Source organism: Cordyceps fumosorosea, assembly GCF_001636725.1.
Source record: "Cordyceps fumosorosea ARSEF 2679 chromosome Unknown scaffold_1, whole genome shotgun sequence".
Classification (NCBI taxonomy): Eukaryota; Fungi; Ascomycota; class Sordariomycetes; order Hypocreales; family Cordycipitaceae; genus Cordyceps; species Cordyceps fumosorosea.
Window position 1 is genome coordinate 1,800,950 of NW_017387301.1, and position 27,333 is coordinate 1,828,282.

A 27,333-nucleotide genomic window follows, 5' to 3' on the forward strand; every position below is an offset into this window, starting at 1 on the left:
CAGGGCAGCGGAGGAGCCAGAGAGAAATGATCTCTTTCATGTCTAAAAAGGAAGCACAGACGATAGCTTCTCTTCCGATTCCAATTACCCTTGTCCGATGAGTGCGATCGCAGCCATGGCCTTGATCGAATGTGGTGGCGATGGCTGCTCGATGGGCAACCCATACATGCTGGCACTGGTAGGCGATCAGCTATAAGCTGCTACATAGGAGGAGAATTTTCAGGTCAATATAAATGATCTTGTAGCTCCTAGATGTATCTATCTCTTGAATCTCGCTTGAACTTCTTCATCTACATTCGGAGTGTGTTCGTTGCGCCCGTCATCCAACAACCGAGTCATCGCAAGAACCACTCACGAACCATCCGTCAATTTTCGGCATCGGCAGCTCGCAGTAAGATCAGTCTCAGCTGTTGGGCAAGATGGATCAGACAGTCGCCCTTGACGCGGTGCCACCTCTCTCTCCCGTTTCCAGGTAAGCCCAACCAAGCAAGAAACGCGATGCCTAGACACCTCGTCGACCTCTGCTCATCGGTCTTTCCTTTCCTCGTCTTCCAGTCAGAGCAGCAACCGCAGCATTGAAGAAATTGACGCACATACCTCGGCCCAGCCGCCGCCGAGCCTCCTCCAAGACTCATACCACCACCACCACCACCACCACAACCCCGGTAGTAGGAAGCCGGCGTCACTGCCGCAGGATAATGAAGACGGCGAGGGCGCGGAGCTGCTGCTGCTTCCCGCGCTACAGGTGGCCAACGGCGACCCGGATGGCCTGGACCCTATCGCCGAGGACGACCTCGTCCCGGGCAGCTTCGACCTGGTGACGCCCGGCGACCAACCAGACGGCGGCGGCGCGGAGGGGACGACGGCACCGGCCCCGGTGGCCAGCAAGCACCGGCTGGAGCGCCGCTCCGAGCTGCTCTTCTCGCGGCACCACCTGCACGCCATCTTCGCCGACGCGGCGCACCTCCACCGCTTCACCAACTACATGCACAAGCACCGGCCGGCCTCGGTCGCGCTGCTCGGCTACTACCTGGGCGCGCTCAAGGCGCTGCGGGCCATCGACTACAGCAACGCCGTGCTCCGGCAGCAGCAGCGCGCGGCCGCGCTCCCGGGCCTGGAAGAGTTCACGGCGGAGCTGGAAGGTACGGACAACGGGGAGCTGCGGGACAGGGCGGCGGCGGCGTTTGAGGCGCTCGTGCGGGAGGAACTGCCGGCGTACGTGACGCATGTCTGGATCCAGACGGTGTCGGTGTCGATCCGCCACCGGGTGATGGGCGGCGGCGCGGATAGTGGCGGCTCGGAGGGCCTGGCGGAGGTGTTTTGCCTGACGGACCCGTCAAGGACGGACAACCCGATCGTGTTCATGTCGGAGCAGTTCAACAGGACGACGCAGTACGGCGTGGATTATGTCATCGGCCGCAACTGCAGGTTCCTGCAGGGCCCCTGCACGAACCCGTTCAGCGTGAGGCGTATCCGCGAGAAGCTGGAGGCGGGCGTGGAGCACTACGAGACGTTCCTCAACTACAGGCGCGACGGGACGCCGTTTATGAACCTCGTCATGGTAAGCAACCCGGCCACAAGGGGGAGAGTGTTTCTGTTTTTGCTAACATGAAACTGTGAAAAAAAAGCTTGCGCCCCTGTATGACAGTCGGGGCGCGATTCGCTACTTCATCGGCGCGCAGGTCGACGTGTCGGGGCTGGCGATGAGCTCCTACGACCTCAACGCGCTGCGCGGCTTGGTGGAAGAGAACGGTGAGCTCGACGCCGACGCGCCCCTGCGGGAGAGTCCCAAGGACGAGATCACCCAGCTCGCCGAGATCCTGACGCCCAAGGAGCTGGACGTCATCGGCACGCACGGTGGGAGCATGCACCGGCTGCCGCTCCAGGACGCCGAGGACGAGCAGCCCACGGCGGCGGCAACGGCGGCGGCGGAGAAGCGCGAGTACGAACCCAGCCACTACCGGCGCGGCACCAAGGAGCGCGTCATTATCCAGGACAGCGGCTCGCAGGAGAGCCTCCCCATGCCGGGCGGCGGTAGCTCCTCGCAGCCGATGACGGCGGCGACGCTGCGCCACAACGGGCGCCTCACCGGCGTCTACGAGCACTACCTCCTGGTGCGGCCGTACCCGTCCCTGCGCATCCTCTTCGCCAGCCCGTCGATGCGCGTCCCGGGCATCCTGCAGTCGCCGCTGCTCGACCGCATCGGCGGCTCGTCGCGCGTCCGCGAGCAGCTGGTCGACGCGCTGGCGGCCGGCCAGGGCGTGACAGCCAAGGTCAAGTGGCTGAACGCCAGTCGGAGGAGGACCGCCGGCGCCGCCAGGAAGAAGAAGCCGACGACGAGCAGCCTGAGCCATCCCCTGGAGGCGCACTTGCAGGCCGACGACGACGGGGACACGCTCTCGGAGCTGGAGCCGGCCGGGAGGTCGCGCTGGCTGCACTGCACGCCGCTGTCGGGCGCGAACAACAAGGTCGGCGTGTGGATGATGGTCATCGTGGACGAGGAGGACTGGAATTCTCGTCGGTACGGCGTGGTGGCGCCGCCTGTGCCCGCCCCAACACCGACCCAACACCAGCGCCCGGAGACGGCCACCTCAGCACCGGGAACCGCCGTGTCGGGCGTCTCCTTTGCGATGGGGAGCGAAACTGCTGCTGCTGCTGCGTCCGGTGTGCGGACCGAGGCCCGGCCGCGCCGGTCCTCCGAGACGCTCGGCTACCTGCGGTCCGAGTTTGCCCTGCCGCCGCAATCCTCGACGCAGGCCATCCACAACCAACATGCCGCCTCGAGCGCGCGCGAGCGCGCAGCGCCGAGGTCGCTCTTCGGAAACGGCTCGGGGGCGGCTTCTAGGTTCTTCAGCTCCGAGGCGCTTTCCCGCGCGGCCACGCCGCCGCCCAAGCACAGGCCGGCGTCGCCGCCGGGCAGCGGCATCCCCAGCGGCCTGTACCGAGTCTTCCCGCGATCGGAACCGCCGCTACCGCCGTGGCCAACCCGGTCGGACAGCAAGACGAGGGGTGGAGGTGGGGGCCAGGCGGCGGAAGGCGGGAGCAGCAAGCAGCGTGTGGTGTCCATGATCCCCGAGGAAGGGTATGAGAGGTATACCGGTGAGATGGTGCGGCGGCGCAGGGAGGATGACGAGACGAGCTCCCTGCACAGCCAAGGGTCGGCGTTCACGGTGAGGATCGGGGAGGACTGAGGAAGGGCGGGGGGGTTCCGTCAATTATTATCGGTCTAGCATGGCATTGTCGTGCTGGCCTCGTTTCCATCGCTCCATCTCGAGCTGTTATTATGTCCTTGTAACCAAATTTTCCAACCTGTAGTATACTAGTTTTCTTTGACAAGATGATTTCCTTGTGTGTATACGAGAATAGAGTTTCTTCACATTTCACTCCTTCTTCTTCTCCTGCTCCTCGCGCCTCACCTCCTCGCGAATCTCCCTCGCGACCGTCATGAACCGAGCCGCCCCGATCGCCGTCAAGACATGCCACCACCCGTGCAGCTCCAGCAGCCACGCCCACGGCAGCCCGACCCTCGCGCGCAGCCTCCGCAGCGCCGCGCAGCACTCGAGGTCCACGTTCCAGATGGCGTAGCCCACGACGCAGACGAGCAGCGCGCCGACGGCCCTGCGGCGCCACTCGCGGCAGCGGTGCGGCGGCAGCGGCGGGCGCGCGCGGTGGAGGAGGTGCATGACGCGGGCGACGACGACGCCGACGCCGGACAGGAAGGCGACGACCTGGTAGATGATGAGCGGGGTGCGCAGGTAGAAGGCGGTGAAGGTGAGGAAGACGACGGCGAGGAGGGCGGAGAGGGCGCGGGCCGCGCGGGGCGTTTGGCGGACGGTGAGTACGGCGTGCAGCATGGACCAGAGGAGGGCCATCATGGAGAGCTCGTCGACGAACTCGAGGGCTTGTCGCAGGCTGGCGTGGAAGAGGAAGGAGCCGATGCCGAGGACGAAGAGCGTGGAGGACATGAAGTCGACGTTGGGCCGCAGAAGGCCGCGGCTGCCGGGGCCGTACATGTATTGCAGGGCATAGTAGACTGTGAGGGGGGTGATGAGCAGGCGGCTATTGATTGGGATAGGAGGAGGGAGGAGGGGTATGGCCAGGGCCACGTGAGGATGGGACGGGGGACATACCGTAGGCAACGTTGGTCAACGAATTGATGAATTCGGCGAGGTAAAAGGTCAAGGCGTAATCTTCTTCGCAGAAACTGGGTTTGACGTATCAGTACCGTCCGGACTAGGTATATATGGATGGGCGTGGGTGGGTAAGTGAAGCGACTCACTTTGCGCGACTTGTCGGCGGGCTCCAGGCTCCGGACAGAGCATACGGATCGCCGTCGAAGCGGATATTGTGGTGACCGTGGCCCATTGTCAAAACTTCTGGTACGCTTGATGGGAATGTCGTCCCTGTTTCTTCCTGGGCACGCTTTGCGATGTTTGCCAGTTCCGCTGCTCTCTGGCGCGTCTTTCACCCGAGACAGGTGGTAAAAAGCGGGTGGCGGGGGAGAGGAAGAAGCTGGACCGATGTTGGTAGCTGCGCGTCTTGGACAGAGCAAATCTAGTAAAACGCGTTATCACGCTGGGCAATCGGGGAATAGTAGAGGGTTCCGGTGAGGGCATCGTTGATTTATTAGAGTTTTTTGGTTGATGCCTCGTATGGACACGCCCAATGGGGCAACGGTACCTCGTAGAGCCGCGGTGCATTTCAATTTCACGTGCATACAAGTGCGTTCCTTTTTCGCCTTCTCTATTCTTTCTAAGATGCGCTTATAATTGATATCTGGCATGCCAATACTACAAACTTGACACAATGCTTAGATGATAATAGCTTGGTACGGATACCAGGCACAAGTATGTCATGCCCGTGCTCTGGTGCAAGCTTCCACTACAAACGCACTTGGCCCACTTGGAGTCAACCTTTTCTAGCGAGGCTGGTCGCCCGCGAAAAATCTCCACAGCTTCATCTTGAACAGCCAGCAAACACATCTTCCCGACCAACGAACGACGCACTCGAGGCAACGACCGCAGTTACGGTCATATTTCTGCGATAAAGAGCTCATACAAGCTTCAATTAACGACAGATACCCCCGCAACATGACTACGATAGCCTCACGCGGGCTACGGCCCAACGCTTCCCTCCCCGCCAAGGTCCAGAGCATACCGCCAAACCAAACGTGAGCTCCAGCTCCCCAGCGCAAACAAAAGAACCTCATGGGCAAGCTAATCGTGATTGTTGCAGAATTTATATTACAAACCTGCCCTCTGCCAAGATACAAAAAGAAGACCTGCGAACAGCGCTCTACATGCTCTTCTCGACCTTTGGACCCGTCCTCGACGTTGTCGCCCTCAAGACCATGTCCATGCGCGGCCAAGCACACGTCGTCTTTCGAGATGTTCAAGCCGCCACCCAGGCCATGCGCACGCTAGATGGCGAGGAGTTTCTGGGAAGACCCTTGGTAAGTGGACAAGCGATCCCAAGCGCACCGGCGAATGCTAATCGCCTGCTTTTCCCTTTTAGAAAATCCAATACGCCAAGTCCAAGTCCCATTTCATCAGCAAGATCGACGGCACCCTGATGCCCCCTTCCAAGGGCGCCGCCGCCGCCGAGCAGACCGAGCTGCAGCAGAGCATCTTCAACGCGCCCCCGGCTGGCACCGCCGCCGCGACGACGACGGCGACGGCGACCCAGGCCAAGCCCCCGAGCGCCGTGGACCACGCCATGAAGGACGTCAGCGGCTCGCCCGAGAGCCGCGGCCAGAAGCGCAACCGCGACGACGAGAGCGAGCCTGAGGATAGCGGCGAAGACATGGCCATGGACGAGGACAGCGACGACGAATAGACGCGGCGGTGTATTTGGTGGGGTGCTATCTATGTCTGACGCTGCAAAGGAATCTCACTGCATCACCACCTGCATGGGGACCGAGAGGCTGACGCCGCTGCCAAACACTCCGAGCCATGTGATTAAATAATCTCGCATACTACATGGAAATTGCACCATGACATCCGCCGCCCGGCACGGGTGGATGAAGAAGGACGGCAGCCCGGTGACGGGATTGTGCTATTGGCCGCACGGTCAGCTTTCTGGTCGCCGTATGGGGCTCAAGGTCGGCTTCTACTCACGTCTGTCGATATGGCACAGATATCCATGCCTGCGCGAATGCTCGGTTTGTGGCTGTCAGGGACCAGCCGCCGAAAGACGGTGTCAATGTTGAATGCCGGTTCCTCTGTAGCCAGCCCGTGCAGAGTGAACCACAGACACGGCACACGATATGTGGGATGGAGATGAATCTCGTACACGACGAAGCCATGATCCTGACGGGCGCGGGGGGTTGGTAGAACAAGCTATATACCTAGTTAGAAGCAAGATGCAGAAGACCTGTACAAAGCGTACAATAATTTTACGAGGCTGTTGGCTGCCATACCTTGTCCGACTCCTCCGTTTCCATCATCTCCGCGTCCTGTGCATTGGTCAGGTTCTCCGGGGCAGTTCCGGATATCGAGAAGCCGCCCAGGTCAAACGGTAGCTCGGCCTCGCCTTCGAGCGGGCGAATGATCTCGATGTATGTGCTGTAGCCGTCGTTGTCCGACGAAAACGATAGGTCTAGCGCCCGGCGGACGTTGAGCTTCCATTTCTTACGCAGCGGCCCGAGTGTAGCCCGGCGATATCTCGTTTCTAGCAGGTGGCAGGCCTCTTCAAACTCGGCCTGGCTAAGGTTTGGATAATTGCTGATATCCGACGTTGGGCTCTGGGCCATCGTGACCCGTTTGTTGGGTGACGGTTTCCGCCACTTGTGCCAACCGGCAGACAAGCCGCCACAAAACTGATAGCTTGGAATCTGAATATTCGGTATCTTTATCAAGGACTTTCGATACTTTGTTTCTCAAAAAAGACTCTGTATTCTGAGCTTTGGACTCATATGATAGAAATGTATGTGCGGTGGAGCAGCTTCTCAAGTGCCTACGGGCAGGCAACGCCGTAACGGCGATCACGCTAAAGAATCTGCTTGGGCCGACAGGGAAAGAGGCTGACATGGCCTCTTCAAGAGACGCTCCACAAGGAAGCTCGAGCTTGTATACGGACTGCTGATTTATTTTTGTCTTTTTTTGGGCGTTGTTCTGTCACTGCGCTGCTTCTGTCTTTGTGTTTTATTGACCAGCGAAAAAAAAAAAAAATACACCGTGGTCTCCCGGGGCCCCTCGTTTGCCGTCTCACACAGGGGAAGCCGCAGAACGTCGACGGTAGAAGCCATCCCATCCACTGACTAGCGGCCGAGCCTCCAGCCCAGATGATTCGCGACCCGTTCGACATCCACCGAAAGAACCTCTTCCAAACCACAGTTCGGCGTGCTGTCGACAACGTACGAGACACGGCAGCCCAGGTTGGCGCCAATGCGCTAAAGATGCCCTTTTCGATACCGAAGAACGTCCCCAACTTTGAGGATCCGCACCGCCGCCTCGAAGACACGGCCTGGGCCAAGGTCTCGGGGCGCGGCGGCGGCGGCGGCCTACTGTCCGACGTGCAGCACCGCGTCAACGGCCTCTTCGAACCGGACGAACTGCCCATGTACAAGGACAAGCCGTACTACCACGGCGGTGGGCGACACAGGCGATGGTATCGCAAGAAGCGCGTGGTTGGGTCGCTGGCCATCGCCCTCGTGATCCTCCTGCACATCCTCGGCTGGCTGCCCTGGCAGTCATCGCGGCCCAAGGCGGCGCGCGGCAAGTCGGCGTGGGGCTTCATGGGAATCTCCAAGAACGAGGTCGTCGATTGGGACCACAGACGAGCTCAAGTGGTGGAAGCGTTTGAGCTCAGCTGGGACGCCTACGAACGTTACGCATGGGGTAGGCTGCAACTCTTGATCGCAACATCGACAATGCTAACCATCAAATTGCGAGAAAAGGCTACGACGAATTCCACCCAATCTCGAAATCTGGAAAATACATGGCGCCCAAGGGCATGGGTTGGATCATTGTTGACTCCCTCGACACCATGATGCTCATGAACCTAACGTCACGACTGGAGCACGCCAGAGAATGGATCTCGAACTCGCTGACTTGGGACCAGCACCAAGATGTCAACACATTCGAGACGACAATTCGCATGCTGGGCGGCCTGCTCTCCGCCCACTGGCTCTCGACGACGCACCCTGAACTCGCACCGATCACTGAGGACGACCCTGGCAAGCCAGGCGAGGATCTGTACCTCGAAAAGGCTGCCGACTTGGCGGGCCGCCTCATGGGGGCATTCGACACACCGTCGGGTATCCCCTATGCCAGTGTCCAGCTGGATGACTCCAAGGGTATACCCTCCCATGGCGACATGGGCGCCAGCTCCACGGCGGAGGCGACCACGTTGCAGCTCGAGTTCAAGTACCTGGCCAAGCTGACAGGAGAGACCAACTACTGGGATGTTGTCGAAAAGGTCATGGCCGTCATCGACGATAACAACATGCCCGGGGGACTAGTACCCATTTACATTTATCCCGCCAATGGCGAGTTCCGCGGCGAAAACATTCGCCTAGGGAGCCGAGGCGACTCGTACTACGAGTATCTGATCAAGCAGTACCTGCAAACCAACAAAAAGGAAAAAGTATACCTCGACATGTGGAAGGAATCCATGGTCGGCATCCGCAAGCACCTGCTGACCTACAGCGAGCCCTCGGGCTTCACCATCGTCGGGGAGCGCCCGAGCGGCCTGGACGGTGCGCTGCTGCCCAAGATGGACCACCTGGTGTGCTTCCTGCCGGGCACCATCGCGCTCGCCGCGACCGAGGGCCTCACCGAGGCCGAGGCGCGCAAGCTGCCCACGTGGACGGCGCAGCACGACGAGGACATGAAGTTTGCGCGCGAGCTGATGCAGACCTGCTGGGGCATGTACAAGTACATGGCCACGGGCCTGTCGGCCGAGATCACCTTCTTCAACGTCGCCGACCCACCCGCCGCGCCGGACGCGCCGCACCGCCCCCCGGCCGACTTTGACGAGGACCCGCACGCGCGCTGGCGCCGCGACTACAGCGTCAAGCCCAACGACGCGCACAACCTGCAGCGCCCGGAGACGGTGGAGAGCCTGTTCTACATGTGGCGCATCACGGGCGATGTCAAGTACCGCGAGTGGGGCTGGGAGATGTTTACGTCCTTTATGAACCACACGGCCGTGGAGGAGCAGGGCGGCTTCACGAGCCTGGACGACGCCAACGTGGTCCCGCCGCGCGTGCGGGACAACATGGAGAGCTTCTGGCTGGTAAGTAGAGAACACCATATGGTCAAGGGGGAGAAGAAGGCTAACAGAGGCGCTTGGAATAGGCCGAGACGCTCAAGTACATGTATCTGCTGTTCTCGGACAACAGCCTGATGCCGCTGGACAAGATCGTGTTCAACACGGAGGCGCACCCGCTGCCGCGGTTCGACATGGGCGACTTGTTCAGGACAGGATGGGAGCGCAAGCCGCGCGACGCGCACGGGAACATTATCGGCAAGGTCAAGACGAAGCCGACGGCGGAGTAAAGAGACGTTGGTGAGTCTGTGCATTGTTTGTGTTGGGAGAGGTGATCCCGCCGGAGGGGGCTGTACATATGAGGGACACGGAAACAGTTTGAAATACTAGAAAGATAGAACATGTTACTTTTCGCATCTTGAATATACGAAAATCACGCCACCAACCTGCTTTAGCCTTCCGTTCTTTCGTGAGTCGGGCATGAGGGGCTTTGCATCTCCGCTTCGCAGTTACTGTTAGGGGCAGACACACCATGGAATCATGGCCTGCAAGTTGCGCTCTTCCGACACATTGTTTGGGAATCACAGCTGCCAGACCAGCATGGCGATATCTCTTCACTGTTTCTTGCAAGGAAATCGCTCACTCGCTGTGCCGAAACATTGTCTTTCATCATGCCAGTGCTCTACCGCTCTTCTTCCTCGGGCTCTTTGTTCAACGCTTTTTGAAGTAGTTTGCCAGGCGTTATGCTTTGCATTCACTTCATTCCTCCGGAAAGGCTGTGATGTTTGCTTCGAGCGCATCATGGAAGCCTGGCATTCACTTCCGGGCTTGCGTTTACTAGAGTCCTAGAGTCACAGATTCACGGTGATGCTGACTATTCACTGCCCTGGCAGTGGTCTATATAGAGCTCACCAGCCCATGAGCCTTGAGCCGATCTGATTCTCTTGACCATCGCCACCATCACGGCACACTGCCACTAAGACAGTGCTCTTAGTTTCGCCTTCTTCGAGACCCGATTCCCCGCCCCCTCTTCTTCAAGATGAAGGTCTGTTCCACCCTCTTCGCTGTCGCCGGCCCGCTGACCCAGGCGGCCTGCCAGCGGGACTGCGCTGCCGCCCCCGTCTATTACTCGGTGTGCCAGGTGGGATGCGCCCAGCTGTTCAACTCGCCGGATCCCGAGCTGCCCGTTGCGCAGGTCAAGCAGTCGCTTCGCTGGCTGCATAGCCTCTACAAACCCGGTACGTTGGCTGTCTTTGGTGGGAGGTGGGCTCTCGCGCGCGTTGGGAAGAAGGCAAACCGCTGACAGCCTTCCGGCCTAGAACCAGAATGGTCCAACGCTTGAGATGACGGAAGTCTCGTCTGGGCAATGGGATTTGGTTTAGCTTCGCAACTCGATAGATGGTCAATGAAGTTGAGATGAGCAATCTTCTACCACTCTTTGCTGAATGAAAATACGATGTACTTGCGACATTTCTTGTGCATTGTGAACCCTGCTTGAAATGTTGACTAGATGCAGTCCCAACGGTGTCTCAGGGCAGAGCAGCCTTGCTGTCCTACTCAGCGGCAGTTCAGAGCTCCACTTGATGATCTGTGTGACGCAAGCAGACGGCAACGGGATATTATTAGCAATAATATGCGATGCTTAAGGAAGGAGGTGATCAAGTTGCACAGCAGATTGGTGTTTGCCTCGAGGTGTGTGTAAAGGGTCGCTTCCGAGCACGGCACATGCATGAAGGATGTGGGCGGACCAGACATTTCAGGATGGCGGCAAAAAGGCACGGTCTAGCAAAGTCAAGCGCTCAAGGAGATTTCGAAAAAGAGGGCGATGTAACTCAGGTCACTGGTCACGGCGTTGTTAACAGGTTGGGTAGGCGGCTGGAGTGTCGTATTGGCGATTCCTGTGCTCAAGGCTATGTGCTGTAGGTAGCTGGCTAGCCCGCGTTGGCAACTAGGCAGGCACACCAACTCGCTTGCAATAATGAATGGCGTCGCGACAAATGAAGTGTGGTTCGTCGGGGGGGTTCATCGGCGAATAGCAAGAGGGAACGAAGGGGAGGATTGGTCTTTTTTTAGGTAATTTGGGGAAAATTCATGCATGGCTTGGCTGATAAACGGCGTGCCAATTAGTTATGGGCAAGCCTCCAGGCTGCAGCGCGCCCTCTGCATTGAACGTGGCATGGCCAGGAGGATTGCAATTGTCCACGATAAGCCCGAGGTGGTGCAACATGGGAAGTGGCAGGTTCTTAGAGCCCCTGAGGATGAAAGGCTGGTAACTGTGTATTCTTCTTCTTTTGAAGACTGGCTTGTGCAAGAACTGACGTAAAACATTTGCCCAGTTTCAACCTCGTCGGTTACGACATGGTTGTAGCGGGTTGTAGCGGGGAAATTGGATGCCTGCGATTGGGCCGCAGAGCGCGCTGCGGAGCGCTCCTGCCTTCTGTTCTTGGAACTATTCGCAGCTGCGTCTTGTTGGCCAATAGTTAATCCAAAGACTCGTAAACGAGTTATTGCTTTTATTGCTATTTTATTGTTTTAGTTCATTCAAGTAGAATTCTTTCCTAAAGTGTTTCTGTGGTATCATTCTCATTACCCAATCCCCGCGTTCTGCATTTCTGAGCTCTCGGCCGGAGCCGCTGGTCAAAACTCCGTCGCTTCAGCCACCAGCCTCAGCCCGTCGCCTCCAACGCCTCCAACGCCCCCCGGCCAATCCCAATAAATGCAAGCGCCTGGGTTGGTTGCAAAGGCCATTGTTTCTTCCTCCACCAAAGCAGAAGCGCCACCCCAACCTTGCCCTCTTCTTATCCGGCCCTTGCGGCGATATGCATGTGCGCCCTTTTTGCCAATTACATCATCCTCTCCCGCCCCGACTGCTCCTCCTTCGACGTTTGTACCGCCTCGGCCTCGATGGAGAATCTACCATGTTGGGCTGCCGCCACATGAGAGCCAGCCCATTGCGAATTCATCAGCGGTCCTGGCCCGTCACCGCCCTTCCACGCTAATAAAGACCCCGGACAAACGGCTTCAACGGTGGCGCCGCGCGCACCAGCTCACACAGCTTCCACCAACTGCAAATCGGACAATTCATCGCCGTTCTGCTATTCTCCTCCGTCTTCTTCGTCTCGCCTTGCCCTTCTCTACGCGCATTCCCCAGCGCGGGGTAGAGCACGCAACACCCGGGTCCCCGGTCTTGTTACTGACGGTCAAGACCACATTTCCTCGCAGGGCCCAGCCGACACACGTCATTGGGGCATGGGTACATGAGAAACCTCAAACTGGCCAAAAAGCAGCAATTGCGGCAACTCGTCTGTTCAACATCCGGACCATCAACAAGACCTATAGCTCCGACCAGAGCTCAGATCTATACACACTGTCTCGCCAGGCTGCAGCTGAGCGCGCGACTCTAGCCATACAAGACAAGTGCCGGCTCGCTCTGTTCGTGATACACTGCAGCAAACGAAACACAACAGCAACTCGCCACAAATCCTTCTCCCCCCCTACTCGCTCACCCATCGTTCTAGATACCCCCTTCCCTCCTTCCTTTCCTCCTTCTTCATCTTCTTTTATTTCTTCCCCTCTTCCCTTTCTTCTTCTTCTTCTTCCTCTTCTCCTCCTTCCCTCCTCTTTCGATCATGACGTCTCCCACCGGCGACGTTGAACTCGGCCCCACCAACACGTATAAGAGCAAGGACGAGTCCGTAGCCTGCGGCAGCTCACACAGCATGCGCGAGCCCGAGTACGATCGGCGGCACCCGCCTCTGCGCTTCGAGCGCTTCATTGATACCTTTCGCCGGGACCCTAACTCGACCTTCCTGCTCGCCGACCATGACCACGACCCGGCCGTCGCCCGCCGCTTACACAACGGTTCTCACTACTATGACCTGCACCTCGCCGCCCTTGAGAATGCCCACATCGGCCTCTCCCGGAGCCTCAAGGGCCGCCACCTGCAGATGATTGCCATCGGCGGCTCCATCGGCACGGGTCTCTTCGTCGTCTCCGGGAAGGCGCTCAACGCTGGCGGCCCAGCCTCGGTGCTGATCGCCTTTGCTATCATCGGCGCCATGCTTTACACGACCTGCCAGGCACTCGGCGAGCTTGCCGTCCTATTTCCCATTGCCGGATCCTTTTCCTCGTGGGCCACCAGGTTTCTCGATCCGTCCTGGGGGTTTGCTATGGGCTGGAAGTACGTTACACGCCTTATCCTAGCAGTCCACATCCGCCTCCCGCAGTTTGCTAACACCAATCGCCCGCAGCTATGCTCTACAGTGGCTCTCTGTCCTACCACTTGAAATTATTGCCGCCTCCTTGACGATAGGTTACTGGAACGAGAGGCTCACAAAAGCCATTTTTGTGACCCTCTTCCTTACCACCATTGTCCTAATTAATATGTTTGGCGTGAAGGGCTACGGCGAGGCTGAATTTTTCTTCTCTATTATCAAAATTATTGCCGTCGTTGGTTTCATGTAAGCGCTGCCACATCTCACTCTTTACACACTCCATAGCTCACAGTCCCTCCTCACCTACAGACTCCTCGGCATCGTGCTTAACTGCGGCGGGACACCCGATGGCGGTTACATTGGCGGCGAGTTCTGGCGGGACCCCGGCGCCTTTAATAATGGCTTCAAGGGCCTGTGCAGTGTCTTCGTCACGGCAGCCTTTGCGTTTACCGGAACTGAACTCGTGGGGCTGGCGGCGGCTGAAACGGCAAACCCGCGCAAGTCGTTGCCCACGGCCATCAAACAGGTCTTTTGGCGTATTACACTCTTCTACATTGTCGCGCTGACACTCGTCGGCCTACTCGTCCCATATAACGACCCACGGCTGCTCGGTGGCGACAGTAAGGCTGACGCCAAGGCGTCGCCGTTTGTGATCGCAATTGAGGACGCCGGCATCCAGATCCTACCCTCGATTATGAACGCCGTTATCCTCGTCGCCGTGCTTTCTGTTGGAAACTCGGCCGTCTTTGGGTCCTCACGCACCCTCGCCGCCCTCGCCAACCTCAACCAGGCGCCTAAACTACTCGGATACGTCGACCGCAAGGGTCGTCCACTGGTTGCCATTGTTATCGCTGGTGCCGTTGGTCTCCTCGCCTACCTCGCCGACGCCAGCGGCGCGCAATCCAACGTCTTTGACTGGCTCCTCGCCCTCTCCGGCCTCTCCTCCATATTCACCTGGGGCTCCATCTGCCTCTGCCACATCCGCTTCCGCCGTGCCTGGCACCTCGCTGGCCGCTCCGTCGCCGAGCTGCCCTTTCGCTCCCAGGTCGGCGTCGGAGGGTCCTATTTCGGCCTCGCCCTCAACTTCATCGTGGTTGTGGCACAGTTCTGGGTAGCTGCCTTCCCTATTGGATGGCGCACCATGTCCGGCGCCGCCATTGCCCAGAACCTCTTCCTCAAGTGGATGAGCGCACCCATCATCCTCGTCTGCTACGGCGCGCACAAGCTCTTCTACCGCACTCGCTACGTTCGGATCCGCGAAATGGACATCGATACCGGCCGCCGCGACTGGAACCTCCCCGTCCTCGTCGCCCAGGAGAGGGAGGAGCGCATGACCTGGCCTAAGTGGAAGAAGTGGTATAAATTCATCTGTTGATTCCTCCATTCTTTCCTTCTCTATCTATCCTCTTCTCAGCATGATGTTTCTGCAAATGGCTTACCGGTGCCAGTCGTGCCTTGAAACGGCATCAAACCAGTTGTTTGACGAAATCTGTTTGATCTCTGCGGTGGGGCGTCAATTTATATGAGCTAGTTCTATCAGGTATATCAGCGAAACAGTGGCGTTGTTGGTTTGTTTTGGTTTTGTATATATGATGCGTTCGCAGCACGAAACGAAACAAAGTAATCGCAAGCATTTGTGAAGTAAAAGCTTTAGCACCGTGATTACCGCGATTCACTGACACGAATGTCTTGGCAATAATTTTTTGGTATATTTTCTGTCTACTCTCTTGCGAGTCGGGGTAATAAAAAAGACGGAAAATCAGTCTAGGTAGTCAAAGTCGGGGGGCTATGTGTCGTAAAAAAAAGCTTGCCAAAATTCATAAAAGCGTAAAAGGAAATACACCACACCAAAAGAAAAGCCGACAAAAGGCAGTGGAGTCTGAAAAAAAAAAGTGATCAAAATGTGCATTTTGGTTCTCCGCACAGACGGCGCGCTCCGTAAAGAGAGACGGGTTGGCAATCGGCAAACGGGACAGTGAAAAATCCAAGGATAGAAAGTGTTACTGCTGTCTGCCTCGAGGCATCATTTGAAGTCGAAGAAATAAGTAGAGCAAAAGCATAACAGGTAGAGTCAGCAGAACAGCATTACCGAGTCAAAGATGACACTTGAATGGCGTGCAGCTCATCGACAACTAGGGTTTAGAAGTCCCAAAACCCTTCGGTCTTCTTAGCAGCGCCGCGGCCGCGCGGCTGCACACTGGGCTGTTCAATCTCGTCCTCATCGCCACCGGTCATCCAGGCCCGAGAGGTGCCTTTGCGGCCACCCATGCCGTCACCGGCAATATGAATTTTGTTGTCCTGATCGCCGTGAGTAGCTCCCTTTCTTGAGCCCATGCCGTCGCCGGCAATGTGGATCTTCTGGTTGCTGGCAGTGGTGGTGGGACGAGGTCTGTTGTTCTCCTTCAGGGGCGACTGTTCATAGACTTCCCAGTTATGGTCCATCATCTTGGCCATCTTCATCTTGCCCTCAGGAGCATTCTGAGTTCGCTGGGGCTGCAATGGTGACTCATCAGTCATTTCGAAGTGAGGGTCAAAGTCCTTGCTGCGATCCTTTAGGTTGGTAACAGTGTTCAGAGCACGCTTGGGACCAGGAGTGGGATCAACTTCGTCAAAGAGCTGGTTGTTGTACAGGCTCCGGCCTTCACTAGACATGGCACCGCGAGGGAGGCCAACACGTTCCTGGCGGGCGTCCTTCTCACCATCATCCTGAATCTCAAAGTGCGTCTCGGCGTCGCGACGGCCCTTGCCAGTAGGTTGGCGGTCTTTGGGGTCATTGGAGAACTGCAACTCGGGGTTCCAATGCTGAACATCCTGTGAGCGCATGCCTTTGCTGGCAGTCGGCTTGGCGGGAGTAACGAAGTCATCGAAGGACCATTGGCTGTCGTGCTTGGACTTGGGTCGCTTGTCCAAGTCGACGCCACGGGTAGGGCTGTCTCGGGGATCAGAGCCATCAACAAAGTCAAAATGGTTGTACTTGGTAGGGTGAGGCTTAATGAACTTGTCGCCCTTCTTGGGGGTCTCGATTTCCTCAGGGTCATGTTTGCCGTCGAAGATGCGGGAGGGCTGATAGTTCTTGTTGGAGCCAGCTTTGCTGGGTGAAACAGAACGGTGGCGGCTGTGGCCGGATTCGCCTTCCTCCGGCTCGTCACCGATAATGTCAATAATGGAACGCTGGCTGGGGCGGTGTCCAGCGTAAGGGTTGGTGGCGGGCTTCATGGGAGCCGACTCAATCTCTTCTCTGCTTCCGTACAGGTTCAGGGAGGCATGGGGGTCGCGCAGAGCATTGTTTGAGTTGTGGCGAGTGCGGATGACAACATCGTTGCGATCCGAGGCCTGCTGAGCAGCCTTGCCAACAGTCTTGAGGCAAGACTGAATCTGTCGGAGTTGCTCGCGGCTGTCTTGGATGGGCCAGTTGCGGCCAGTCTTGCCAACAATATCGAGCTGCTTCAGGAGAGCACCTTGGTCCCACTGCTGTCGAATCTGAAGAATTTTTCCGTCGGCGTCGAAAGTAACAAAGTGCGTCTAAACAGTTGAACACCTCGTTAGCAAGCGCGCAAACGGCCAAGTCGATAGTAGCCAACTTACAATGGAAACATAGGCAGTGCGATCAGACAAAAAGTTATCGTCAAGCTTGGGAAGGTAGACGCCACCACTAGTCAGGAATTCGAGGGCTGTGTGTACCTCGACAACAATCGCATCTTGACCTTCAACGAGGCTGAGAATCTCTTCCTGCTTCTTGGCGACCTGCCTGCGCAGGGCAGTCAAGTGCTTGATGATCTCAGTACCACCGGCGAAGTTGGTCAGAGTGGTGATGTAATGCAGTGAGGCATTCTCGGCGAGTAAGGAGGAGTTTGGCGAAGCCAAGAACTGCTTGTATGCAGCAGACATTGTGGGTGGCGAAAAGGGGTGTTGGGTATTGGTGGTGAAAGTGACGAGGATAATGGATCGCGGGGCTATAAGGGGAGCTCGGGAACCAAGCGATGGCTACCAAGGTACTAGTCGCGAGAGAGACGAGCTTTTAAAGCAGCTGCGCAGATGACGCTGAAGGAGAAAGGGTGCTCAACAGCAAGAGAGAGGATGAAGCGAGCGGCAAACGAAGTTTAAAGGAACATGGAGGAAAACAAGGATCAAAACAGAAGCGGCGCGCCAGGAGAAGAAGCGTGGAGGTGGGAGGCTTTGGGCGGCGCTCGTGGCCCACTGGGGAGGGGGGGCCTGCTAATGGAAGGGAGGGGCAGCCGACGGCCCCTTGTTGCGGTACCTGACTACTACGAGTAGTGGTGGCTGTGGGTTGTCTTGGTAATTGGTATATTCCAAGTATCTTGCTTTCTGTTTATACAAAATAAAAGCAACGGCGACCTTTGCCCCAGTTGTCTACACCAGGCACGGCGGCTTCATCCTGCGCTGGCCAAGGGGGCATGCGAAGGGAGCTTATTCCTGTGGATTCCTCAAGGCGACAGCCCCTGGGCACAAGGCTGCTGCATCCTCCCTAATGTACCCACTAACACAGCTGCGGTTCCCTGAAAGAAGAGAGGTACAGGCACATGCCAACCACACACACGACGGTTCACCGGTCCTTGGAGATGGTGATCCCTCCCTTTTCTCCTTACAAAAAGGCCTCAATTGGCAACACTTCATCTCCGCCACCTCGCAGGCAGCCATCTCAAGTTCTTGATGGTTGCTGTTGCAGTTGCGCCGCGAGCTCTGTTTTGGTTTGCTACACAGTGACTTTGTTTTGAACAGTCGCGTTTGCTGGTTGCTACGGCACCCATTTTCCCTGAGCCGCCCCATTACCGACCAACCTGCGCGACATTTCAATAAGATGGGTAGTTGCATAATAAAGTTACAAAGTAGGTACACACTATACAGGTAGCAAGGTAGTAGCATTCTAGCAACGGATATTAGTGACTTAGCTATTGGCAGATACCGGGAGACCTAACCCATTACCTTTAAACGGGGCTTTCAGTTCAAGCTGCGATTTTCCGCTGTACAGCACGTTGCAATGCCACCCTCCACTGGCTACCAGTAGCGGGTACCCTGGGCCATTGAGCTGCCAGGGCAGCTCAGGGGTAGTTAGACAGAGTCAACGTCAGTCTAGACTAGTCAACTTCGCCAACGCACTTACACGCTCAACAAGTGGCAACACAATGAACAATGAGTGTAGATACACCAGTAAATACATTATTACTCCCTAATTTACAAACACACGCGCTCTTTTCCACTGTATGAGAAGCAGCTCATGCAACTAACTAATCAAGAATCGCTCAAAGTAACAAGTCTCAGATCGGTCTGCTGCCAAGTCAAGCGAGATAGAAAGGGGGGCTCACTTTGCATAGAAGATAACCTCATAGAAGATAATCTCACTCCAATGAGCAAGAAGCAGCTCCCGAAAAAGCTGAGATGGAAGGGCCATGGTCTGGATAGTTTATCATTAACGTGGATATTCTATCCAAAGCTTCTGCCGCAGGAGAGGAGCTTGTGTGGGTCCACAAGCCACATTGCTGACTGCGCCACATCCCAATCCGTCCTAACCTGTCAAGCAAAGCCGCGCAAGCCACAGGTCCAGTGCCTGGAAATGTCCTCTGACGCAACGAGCTTCAGCTTCGGCTTGGACACGCAATCCGCATCTTCAACTTCCTATTCCGCTCCCCCAATGACCAGCAAGCTTTCTCGCAGCTGCCAGCACAGATAGAACTTCCGACCACACTCTTTTCGCCCATACTACATGATAGAACAAAGCCCCGCTCTTCTGTCGCAATGAGGATCTGCAGCCCACTGGCTGTGCCTTGGTGGCGTGCCCTTCTGCTCTCCTGGATCTGGACAATCGCCCTGGCAAAGGACGAACCCACCATTTCTGCCTCCAAGATCGAGGGCTACCCCAGAAATCTCAACTACTTCGAAGACAGCGACTCCATAATATGGCACAATATCGACACCGGCAACATTTTCTGGTCCAAGGATGCTGGCGTCCAGTGGGCCAGAGTCGGCGACGTCGCCGAGGGCAAGGCCTTTCTGCTTGTCATGCATCCCCACGAAGCCAAGACGGCCTTTATTCTAACGGCCAGTCATGAACACTACCTGACCGAGGATCGCGGGGAAAGTTGGTCGAAGTTCGACTCCAAAGTACCGCCAAGCCGATTCCAGCCCGAGGTTTTAACTTTCAACGCCGCCGATCCGAAGCGCATCATCTTCAACGGTATGGACTGCGACGTGATATTCTGCGACGAAACGGCTATTTTCACGACCGACGGTTTCAAGTCTGCTGAGAAGCTTCGTGAAGACACGGCTGGCTGCTGGTGGGCCAAGTCGACGCCTGAATTCACCACCGGCGATAAGGATCTCGATGAGTCTAGGGTCTTGTGCATTATTCGCGACGAGCTCTCTCTCCGGAAACAAGAGCAGCGCCTTGTTCTTTCCGACAATTACTTCAAGAAGGAAAAGGGCGAAATTCAAGAATTTGAGCCCGATCTCGATATCAGTAAGCCAGTCCGTGGCGTTAACAATGTCGCGATCGTCAAAGGCTATCTTTTAGTGGCTACAACCTCCGCCGGAAGTGACGAAATGGCTCTTTATGTGACCGATGATACAAAAAAGTGGCATCATGCCATGTTTCCCAGCTCGGACTCGCACGAGCACTCACACGCGATCAACCAGGGTGCATATACCGTTCTAGAGAGCACGAATTACAGCATCCAGGTTGATGTTATGACTTCCGCTCCATCGCGGGCCATGGGTGTCCTATTCACCAGCAATTCCAACGGCACATACTTCACCGAGAACGTCCCCTATACAAACCGCGATAGGAAAGGTCACGTCGATTTCGAAAATGTCAGCGGTATCCAGGGCGTCTATCTTGTCAACACTGTGGAGAATGGAAAAAATGTTGATAAAGACGGCAAATCAAAGGTTCTAGTCAGCCAAATTACTTTCGACGACGGAAGAACATTCGAGTCGCTCAAAGCCAGAGACGACACGATCCACTTACATTCAGTCACGGAGCTGGACAACATTGGCCGCGTCTTTTCTAGCCCCGCGCCAGGACTAGTTATGGGCAACGGAAATACCGGCAAATCCCTCAAAAAGCCTTCGGAATCGAACTTGTATGTCTCTGATGATGCCGGCCGGAGCTGGAAGAAGGCTCTCGACGGACAGCACAAATATGAGTTCGGCGACTCCGGATCCATTCTTGTCGCTGTGAAAGACTCTTCCAAGGCTGATATCGATAAGCTCTCGTTTTCTCTCAACCATGGCGAGAAATGGGACACAGTGTCCTTTCCAGATGGTCTGAAGATAAAGCCCGAGTTTCTCACCTCAGTGCAGGATGCTACCAGCCTGAAATTCCTCCTTGTTGGCTCTCGCAAGGGCGAGTACCACAGCATTGCCATTGACTTTGAGGGTCTCCATGAACGGAAATGCGGCGATGATGATATGGAGGAATGGCACGCTCGCGCCGATGCTGACGGCAAGCCACAGTGCATCATGGGTCACAAACAGACGTTTACTCGCAGAAAGAAGACTGCGGATTGCTTCATCAAGAGCGATTTCAAAGAGCCGATTGCCAAGACAGAGGACTGTGAATGTTCCGATGCCGACTTTGAATGCGACTACAATTTCCAGCGTGACTCAGAGAACAATACCAAGTGCAACCAAGTCGGCTCTCTTGTCATTCCTGAAGGCTCCTGCAAGGAGGGTGAAAAAACTTTCAAGGGCTCTTCCGGGTGGAGGCTGATTCCGGGAAACACATGCAAAAGGAAGGATGGTGCCCAGAAGGATGATACAGTTGAGCGCGAATGCAAAGGCGCTGGCAAGGGCGGTGGAAAAGACGATGACAAGGATGGAGGTGACAGCACTGACCCTGCCAATGGCGAGGTCTCTCACAAAAAGAATGACTTTGACACGGACCTGAATGACTTCCAAAAGATTTACCTCGAGCGTGGCGAGGCCAGTTCTTCAAAGGACGAGACAGTCATTGTGCGTGCTGCTGAGCAACGCAGCGGTGGCCTTCTCAAAGTGGATGATCGTCTATGGCGGTCTCCCGATCACGGCAAGAAATGGGAGCGGATTCTTGAAGGAGAGGAAGTCCAAAATATCTTCCCTCACTCCTACTTCAACGATGTTGTCTATTTCACTACTGCAAAAGACAAGGTATTTTATACCATTGATCGCGGAGAGAGCTTCCATCCCTTCACTGCTCCGTCCGAGCCTTTTGAGGACAGCCCATTCAGCTTCCATCCTGATAAGAAGGACTGGATTCTCTGGGTTGGAAAGACGTGTGAGAAGGTGGGCAGCAAGGAGACTTGCTACTTAAAAGCCTCCGTTTCGACGGATCGCGGCGATGACTGGCGCACCGTACGAAAGTATGTTGAGAGGTGTGAATTCACCGGCAATTCCCAGTACAATATTCGTGCGGAGAAGCAGATTGTCTGCCTCGCCCATCGCGAGGAAAATGCGGAGTCTCCGCTGGCAATTGTCACCAGCGACGACTTCTTTCATGATGATGTGACGATGCTGGACAGCGAAATCGACGCCTTTATCACCATGGACGAATATATTATCCTACGCGAGAAGGATCCCAAAACGGGAGGTGTCAAGCCTCTTGTTAGCGTCGACGGCAAGCATTTCGAGAAGGTGCACTTCCCGTACAAATTCCACGAAGGCCACGAGAGCCAATACACGGCCCTGGACAGTTCCACACATGCTCTGAATCTGTTTGTCAAGACAGATGACGGCGCCGACCACCAGTATGGCTCCATCATCAAGAGCAACTCGAATGGCACGTCATTTGTGCTCAGCGCCTCGAATGTGAACTGCGATGAGACACCATATGTTGACTTTGAAAAGGTGGCGGGCTTGGAAGGCTTCGAGCTCATTAATGTTGTCACCAACCCTGGCAAGGGCGAGAAAACCAAGAAGCTCCAGACCAAAATTTCACGCAACGATGGTGCTGAATGGGGCCATCTGGCTCCTCCCAGCAAGGACGTTGATGGAAAGTCATACCCCTGTAGCAGCTCCAAGGGTGACAAGTCTTGCGGCCTGCACCTTCATCATTACACGGAACGCGATGACAGGCGCAAGACATTTGCTGCTGCTACTGCTGTGGGCCTCATGTTTGGCATCGGCAATGTTGGGCCCGTTCTAGGCGATATTAAGGAGGCAGACACTTTCATGACAGCCGACGGCGGTATTACCTGGCGCAACGTCAAGAAGGGGCACTGGACATGGCAGTATGGCGACCAAGGATCTATCATTGTGCTGGTGGAACGTGCCACCCATGACAGCAAAGCCACCACCAACATGGTGTCCTACTCCACCGACGAAGGCAAGACGTGGACCGACTACAAGTTTGCCGATGACAAGGTGACGGTGCTCGACATTACCACGTTGTCGTCTGGCACTTCGCGGAACTTTCTCCTCTGGTGCCGGTCAGAAGATGGCAAGATTTTCACCGTCAACCTCGACTTTACAGGCCTCACAGACAAGCCCTGCAAGCTTGGCAGTCTCGGAAAGGAAGGAGGCGACCCTGACTACGACCTTTGGTCTCCAAAACACCCCATGCTGGACGATGATTGCGTCTTTGGCCATGTTGCCAAGTATTTGCGTAAAAAGCCGGACCGCAATTGCTACAATGAGCAGGATATCCAACGTCTCTACAAAAAGGAGAACTGCGCTTGCACGCGACGTGACTACGAATGGTACGTTTTACAAACCACACGAGAGAGCGTGATTGATGGAAGCTAACCAGATATCGTAGCGCCTATAACTTTGAAATGGACAGCACCGGGCAGTGCGTCTTAGTGAAGGGCCTTGAGCCACTGTCTGGCAAGGAGTGGTGTGAAAAGTACAACGCCACGACGTATTTTGAGCCGACGGGGTACCGCCGGCTGCAGCTAACGACGTGCGAGGGCGGCAAGGAGTACGACAAGACGTCGACGGAGCACGACTGCGCGGGATACGAGGGCGAGGTGGCCAAGAAGCACAAGACGTCGGGCGTGGCCATCTTCTTCGCCGTGGTGATTCCGATTGCGGCGGCGGCGGCGATCGGGTGGTACGTGTACCGCAACTGGTCGGGCAAGTTTGGACAGATCCGGCTGGGCGAGTCGTCGTCGACCTTTGATAGCGACCAGCCGTGGATTAAGTATCCAGTCATGGCCATTGCCGCGGTGGCTGCCGTGGTCGCGGCGCTGCCGGTCCTGGGCGCGAGCGTCTGGCGCACCGCTATGGGCGCTTATCACCGCGCGGGTGGTGGCAGCGGCGGTGGACGTAGCTGGAATCGTCGGTTCACGACGAGGCAGAGCTTTGCCCGCGGAGGCGGATACTCGCGGGTCGAAGACTACGATGGGGAGCTCCTAGGCGAGGACAGTGATGAGGATGTATAAGAAGAGAGAGGGTGGTGTAAATGAAGCCGGGCAAAGTTTGTATGCAGTAGATTAGTAACATGCAATTCTTGCTTTTTTAATACAGAGCGTCAAAATCAGCATTCAGAATAAAGATCGCGATGAGGTGTGACTGCTGTTGAGTGACTGCTGTTGAGTGACTGCTGTTGAGTGACTGGAGTTCTGCACCCATCCAGAGGTCGTCGCGTTGGACCTTTGCAGAAGCTCAGAGCTCCAAGCGTCCCAGCCCGCCGCCCATAAACAACCCTGAAGGAGAAATAAAGAGGCTGGATGGAAGATAGCAACGGCCTTGTTCTTTGTTGCATGCCCTCCCCAGCCTTCCCCCGCCACGGCCCCGTCGCGGGTTGGGGGCAGTTTTTTGGTTCCTTTTTCGTTTGTTTCCGATCCCCAACGGGTGCTTCTCCCGCGGCCCGTTTCATCGGGGACCAACACGGGCATAGTTCAGGCCAGGGCCGCGGGGTCGCTCCCGCTCGGGGACGCTCTCTTTGTTTTGTGAAACGCGTCAGAGCGTAGGGCGAAGAGAAGCGTTGCATGCGTACATGGGCTATCCCAGCTATAAGAAGCCTATATGTTATGCACATGTGCGTGCATGTCCATTGTCAAAGACGTCGATTTGCAATTCCTCTCTTCTGCAGGAGAGGTCTCGAGAGGTCTCGGCCGTCCCCTCACGTCGTTTCACATCTCATCACATGCTTTAATCATGGTCATGCGTACATTCGGAAAAGGAATGAATTTGTATTAAACCTTCATCAATGCCTTGGCAGAAAAAATATGATATAGAGAGAGTGACAGAGAAAATGGTATGGCTAAAAATGCACAGTAGTGGTGGGTATAAGACAAAATCAACTAGAAAAAAAAAACGAAAACAAGCTTTTTCAACGAAAAGAAACCCTCTAGGCCATCAATGTCATTAGCCGCAAAAAAATGATAAAGGAAGAAGAAAAACGTATACCGGCCCAAATGTAGTTGAATGAGTGTCAGAACAAAAAGACAAGAGCTTCGGAAACAAAACGGGGGGAATAAAGCTAGTTGGGACAACAACAAGACGAGACAATTCTTCTCCAATGCGACACGCTAAAGTGCAAAGAAACAACAAAAATCTTTCCAGGTGCAGAATAAGAATGGGTTGGTCATGCATGCAATGCGAGCATGCTGGCGTGGGCGTGTGACGTTGAGCAAAAAGGCCGTGAGCGAAAATGGTTTCAAGATTCGAGCAAAGTGCATCCATCTTTGCCTTGCGTAAACAGTCACATCATGTGCGGCGAACGCGATTCCAGAAGCGCTTCATGGAGCTCTGCTCTGGGTACAGGAGGTTCTCCTGGTCAATGGCTGCCAGCTGTCGCTCAATGCTGTCCTTTTTGAGCTCATCCTCGGTCCTGGGTCCAGATGACGAGCGGGGGCTGTCCGACACGGCCGGTGACATCTTGTTCTGCCAGCCGTAGATCTGGCTCTCATTGGCACGCAGGTCCGGCCGAGTTAGCGTCATGCGCAGTGTCATCTCCCGTGAGTACGCGTGGGCCTGCGCATAGTCGACTTTGGCAGTATCACGGTCCTGCTCCATGGAAGTGGTGAATGGTGCCGATGGCTTCTCCAGCGTATCAGGAGTGCGAGGCGAGTCAGGCTCCGTTGCATTAGTTTCATCGCTGTAGAGCGAGCATCGCCTGTCTTCAACGAGGGTCTGCATGCGGAGGTTGCCACCACGTTCAGCGTTACGAGGCAGTGAATCGAGGCGCTTGGGAGGCGTTGTTGGACTCGAGGGCTGCTGCTCGGTAGAAGGAAAGCCAAACTCGACGGCTTCATCAAACTTGTGAGGCGAAGCGAGGTAGACGCGGAGCTTCATGCGGGCTTCGGGATCTTGATAGTGGGCAGCAGGATCCATGATGGGAGGCGGAGACGCGGGAGCAACGTCGACGGGTGGCTGCTTGGTGGCAGACATGAGTGACAGAGCCCGTGAGCGTCTGCGTACATGGCCATTGCCAGGGGGGTTGTGGAGTGACAGCACAGAACCGCCAAAGGGTGCAATGCCTTCTTTCGTGGTAGGACGGCTCAGTGTAGACGAGGCACGACCGAATGTGACTTTGGAAGAGATGGAGAGCTTGCGGCGGAAAGAGGCAGAGCGCTTCTTGTGGCAAGGGGCGTCCTCGCGAACTTGGTAGTCATCGAGGTCGAGACGCAGGTCAATGTCATCTTCAAGCCAACGGAGGCTGTCGTAGAGCGAGTCTTCTGTCTCCTTGAGGCGACCGTCCATCCAGGCAGCGTCGGCGATGCGGGAGTGCATGCTGTGGCGGAGGGATTCGAACGAGGCGGCGCGGTGTAAGTGGCTGTTGGATTGGCGAGCTGTGGGCTGGGCGACGTTTCGTTTTCCACGCTTGATCAGGGCCTCGTCTGTAGCATCAAGAATGACGCTGTGGCGATAGGAGGGCAAGGTCGAGGTGTGGTGGTTGTCGGATCTATTATGTAGTATGCCCAGGCCGAGCTTGGTGGAGGTAGTGTGTCGGTCAAGGGCTGGACTGGAGTGCAGGCGAACCAGAGCGGATCTAGGGCGCTGGGGAATAGCACCGAGTCCAACAAGGGGGGGAGTCTCAGACGGGAGCTTGGAGAGCACAGTGAGACGAACAGGCCGGTGACTGTCTTGGAGTGATCTAGGCGTGGAGGCAGCGAGGGCCAAGGGAGCGCTGTTTGTGTTGGCAGCGGCAACAGGGTTAATATTAGGATGGAGCTTGGGGAGATTGTCGAAGGAAGGCGAGGGAGTCGTGTTTGAGTCTTGGGTGTCGGGATCCTGGGCGAAACGAAGGCGCTCGAGGGTTGAAAAGTACTGTTTGTGAGGCCAAGAAGAAGGGCCAATGGTCAGTGTTTGGGATTTGGTTGGAGGAGGTGTGGTATTATGCGAAGCTGGTTTGAGAGAAGGGAAGGAGAAGGTGCCCAGGCTCCTGCAGGTGGGAGAGGGGAGAAAAGGGACGCCAAAGAAGAAAGGGCAGGGATAAAAAGGATACGAATATATGGGCATGGGCAGTGAGTCTGCAATATAAAACAATGCTGGCCAGGGTACAAGAGGAATGGCTTGTCTCGACGCAGGAACGAGGAGAGGGGAGGACGAATCGAGGATGGATAGCGGATAGCTTGGCAGTTGAGGCTTTTCTGGCGTCGCAGCGGTACCTCTGAGGAGGAAGGGAACAAGCAGCACCAACCAGTACCAACAACAGCTGCAGCGACAGCGGCTAGCCAAAATGGCGGTGATGGGGGGGAAAGGACGGCGTCGATAGGCAGTTACAGGTACCTGAGAAACGACGCTAAAAGGGTTGCAAGTACCTGAAAATACAGGAGAGCAAGTGGGCATTGTTCATCGTTCAACGGTGTTGGGTCGCTAAAACGAAGCTCGCTTCCAGCACATCCCACGCTATCACCTCGCTAGTCTCAGAGACCGTGAGGATAGCTCAGGTAACTTCAGGTAGCTCCAGGCACGAAGCATTGTACGGAGTACCGAGGGCGCTAATAAGGTACTCGGGAGGCACTAACCC

At 56.1% G+C, this 27,333-nt stretch overlaps 10 protein-coding genes across 10 annotated transcripts; 6 read left to right on the forward strand and 4 right to left on the reverse strand.

Annotated features, from left to right (window-relative positions):
- Positions 1–419: 419 nt before the first annotated feature.
- On the forward strand, positions 420–3,191 carry ISF_00583 (PAS-like protein; the record flags this gene model as incomplete). Its single annotated transcript, XM_018844190.1, has 3 exons — positions 420–472; positions 556–1,561; positions 1,629–3,191. The coding sequence occupies 3 exons, from the start codon at positions 420–422 to the stop codon at positions 3,189–3,191; spliced, it is 2,622 nt and encodes an 873-aa protein (XP_018708640.1).
- Positions 3,192–3,380: 189 nt separating this feature from the next.
- On the reverse strand, positions 3,381–4,365 carry ISF_00584 (alkaline ceramidase family protein; the record flags this gene model as incomplete). Its single annotated transcript, XM_018844191.1, has 3 exons — positions 3,381–4,033; positions 4,131–4,204; positions 4,280–4,365. The coding sequence occupies 3 exons, from the start codon at positions 4,363–4,365 to the stop codon at positions 3,381–3,383; spliced, it is 813 nt and encodes a 270-aa protein (XP_018708641.1).
- Positions 4,366–5,090: 725 nt separating this feature from the next.
- On the forward strand, positions 5,091–5,835 carry ISF_00585 (Nucleotide-binding, alpha-beta plait; the record flags this gene model as incomplete). Its single annotated transcript, XM_018844192.1, has 3 exons — positions 5,091–5,170; positions 5,236–5,452; positions 5,515–5,835. The coding sequence occupies 3 exons, from the start codon at positions 5,091–5,093 to the stop codon at positions 5,833–5,835; spliced, it is 618 nt and encodes a 205-aa protein (XP_018708642.1).
- Positions 5,836–6,394: 559 nt separating this feature from the next.
- On the reverse strand, positions 6,395–6,751 carry ISF_00586 (hypothetical protein; the record flags this gene model as incomplete). The annotated part of the gene is made up of 1 exon (XM_018844193.1): positions 6,395–6,751. One exon carries the CDS (start codon positions 6,749–6,751, stop codon positions 6,395–6,397), a length of 357 nt encoding a protein of 118 aa, XP_018708643.1.
- Positions 6,752–7,282: 531 nt separating this feature from the next.
- Positions 7,283–9,500, forward strand: ISF_00587 (mannosyl-oligosaccharide 1,2-alpha-mannosidase; the record flags this gene model as incomplete). Its single annotated transcript, XM_018844194.1, has 3 exons — positions 7,283–7,838; positions 7,898–9,237; positions 9,300–9,500. The coding sequence occupies 3 exons, from the start codon at positions 7,283–7,285 to the stop codon at positions 9,498–9,500; spliced, it is 2,097 nt and encodes a 698-aa protein (XP_018708644.1).
- A 749-nt stretch (positions 9,501–10,249) lies between these two features.
- ISF_00588 (hypothetical protein) lies at positions 10,250–10,552 on the forward strand (the record flags this gene model as incomplete). The annotated part of the gene is made up of 2 exons (XM_018844195.1): positions 10,250–10,448; positions 10,530–10,552. 2 exons carry the CDS (start codon positions 10,250–10,252, stop codon positions 10,550–10,552), a joined length of 222 nt encoding a protein of 73 aa, XP_018708645.1.
- Positions 10,553–12,839: 2,287 nt separating this feature from the next.
- Positions 12,840–14,799, forward strand: ISF_00589 (general amino-acid permease GAP1; the record flags this gene model as incomplete). The annotated part of the gene is made up of 3 exons (XM_018844196.1): positions 12,840–13,390; positions 13,461–13,670; positions 13,710–14,799. 3 exons carry the CDS (start codon positions 12,840–12,842, stop codon positions 14,797–14,799), a joined length of 1,851 nt encoding a protein of 616 aa, XP_018708646.1.
- A 764-nt stretch (positions 14,800–15,563) lies between these two features.
- ISF_00590 (hypothetical protein) lies at positions 15,564–17,312 on the reverse strand (the record flags this gene model as incomplete). Its single annotated transcript, XM_018844197.1, has 2 exons — positions 15,564–16,946; positions 17,010–17,312. 2 exons carry the CDS (start codon positions 17,310–17,312, stop codon positions 15,564–15,566), a joined length of 1,686 nt encoding a protein of 561 aa, XP_018708647.1.
- Positions 17,313–19,178: 1,866 nt separating this feature from the next.
- ISF_00591 (vacuolar protein sorting protein) lies at positions 19,179–23,797 on the forward strand (the record flags this gene model as incomplete). The annotated part of the gene is made up of 2 exons (XM_018844198.1): positions 19,179–23,113; positions 23,173–23,797. 2 exons carry the CDS (start codon positions 19,179–19,181, stop codon positions 23,795–23,797), a joined length of 4,560 nt encoding a protein of 1,519 aa, XP_018708648.1.
- Positions 23,798–25,067: 1,270 nt separating this feature from the next.
- On the reverse strand, positions 25,068–26,822 carry ISF_00592 (hypothetical protein; the record flags this gene model as incomplete). Its single annotated transcript, XM_018844199.1, has 1 exon — positions 25,068–26,822. One exon carries the CDS (start codon positions 26,820–26,822, stop codon positions 25,068–25,070), a length of 1,755 nt encoding a protein of 584 aa, XP_018708649.1.
- Positions 26,823–27,333: the final 511 nt, after the last annotated feature.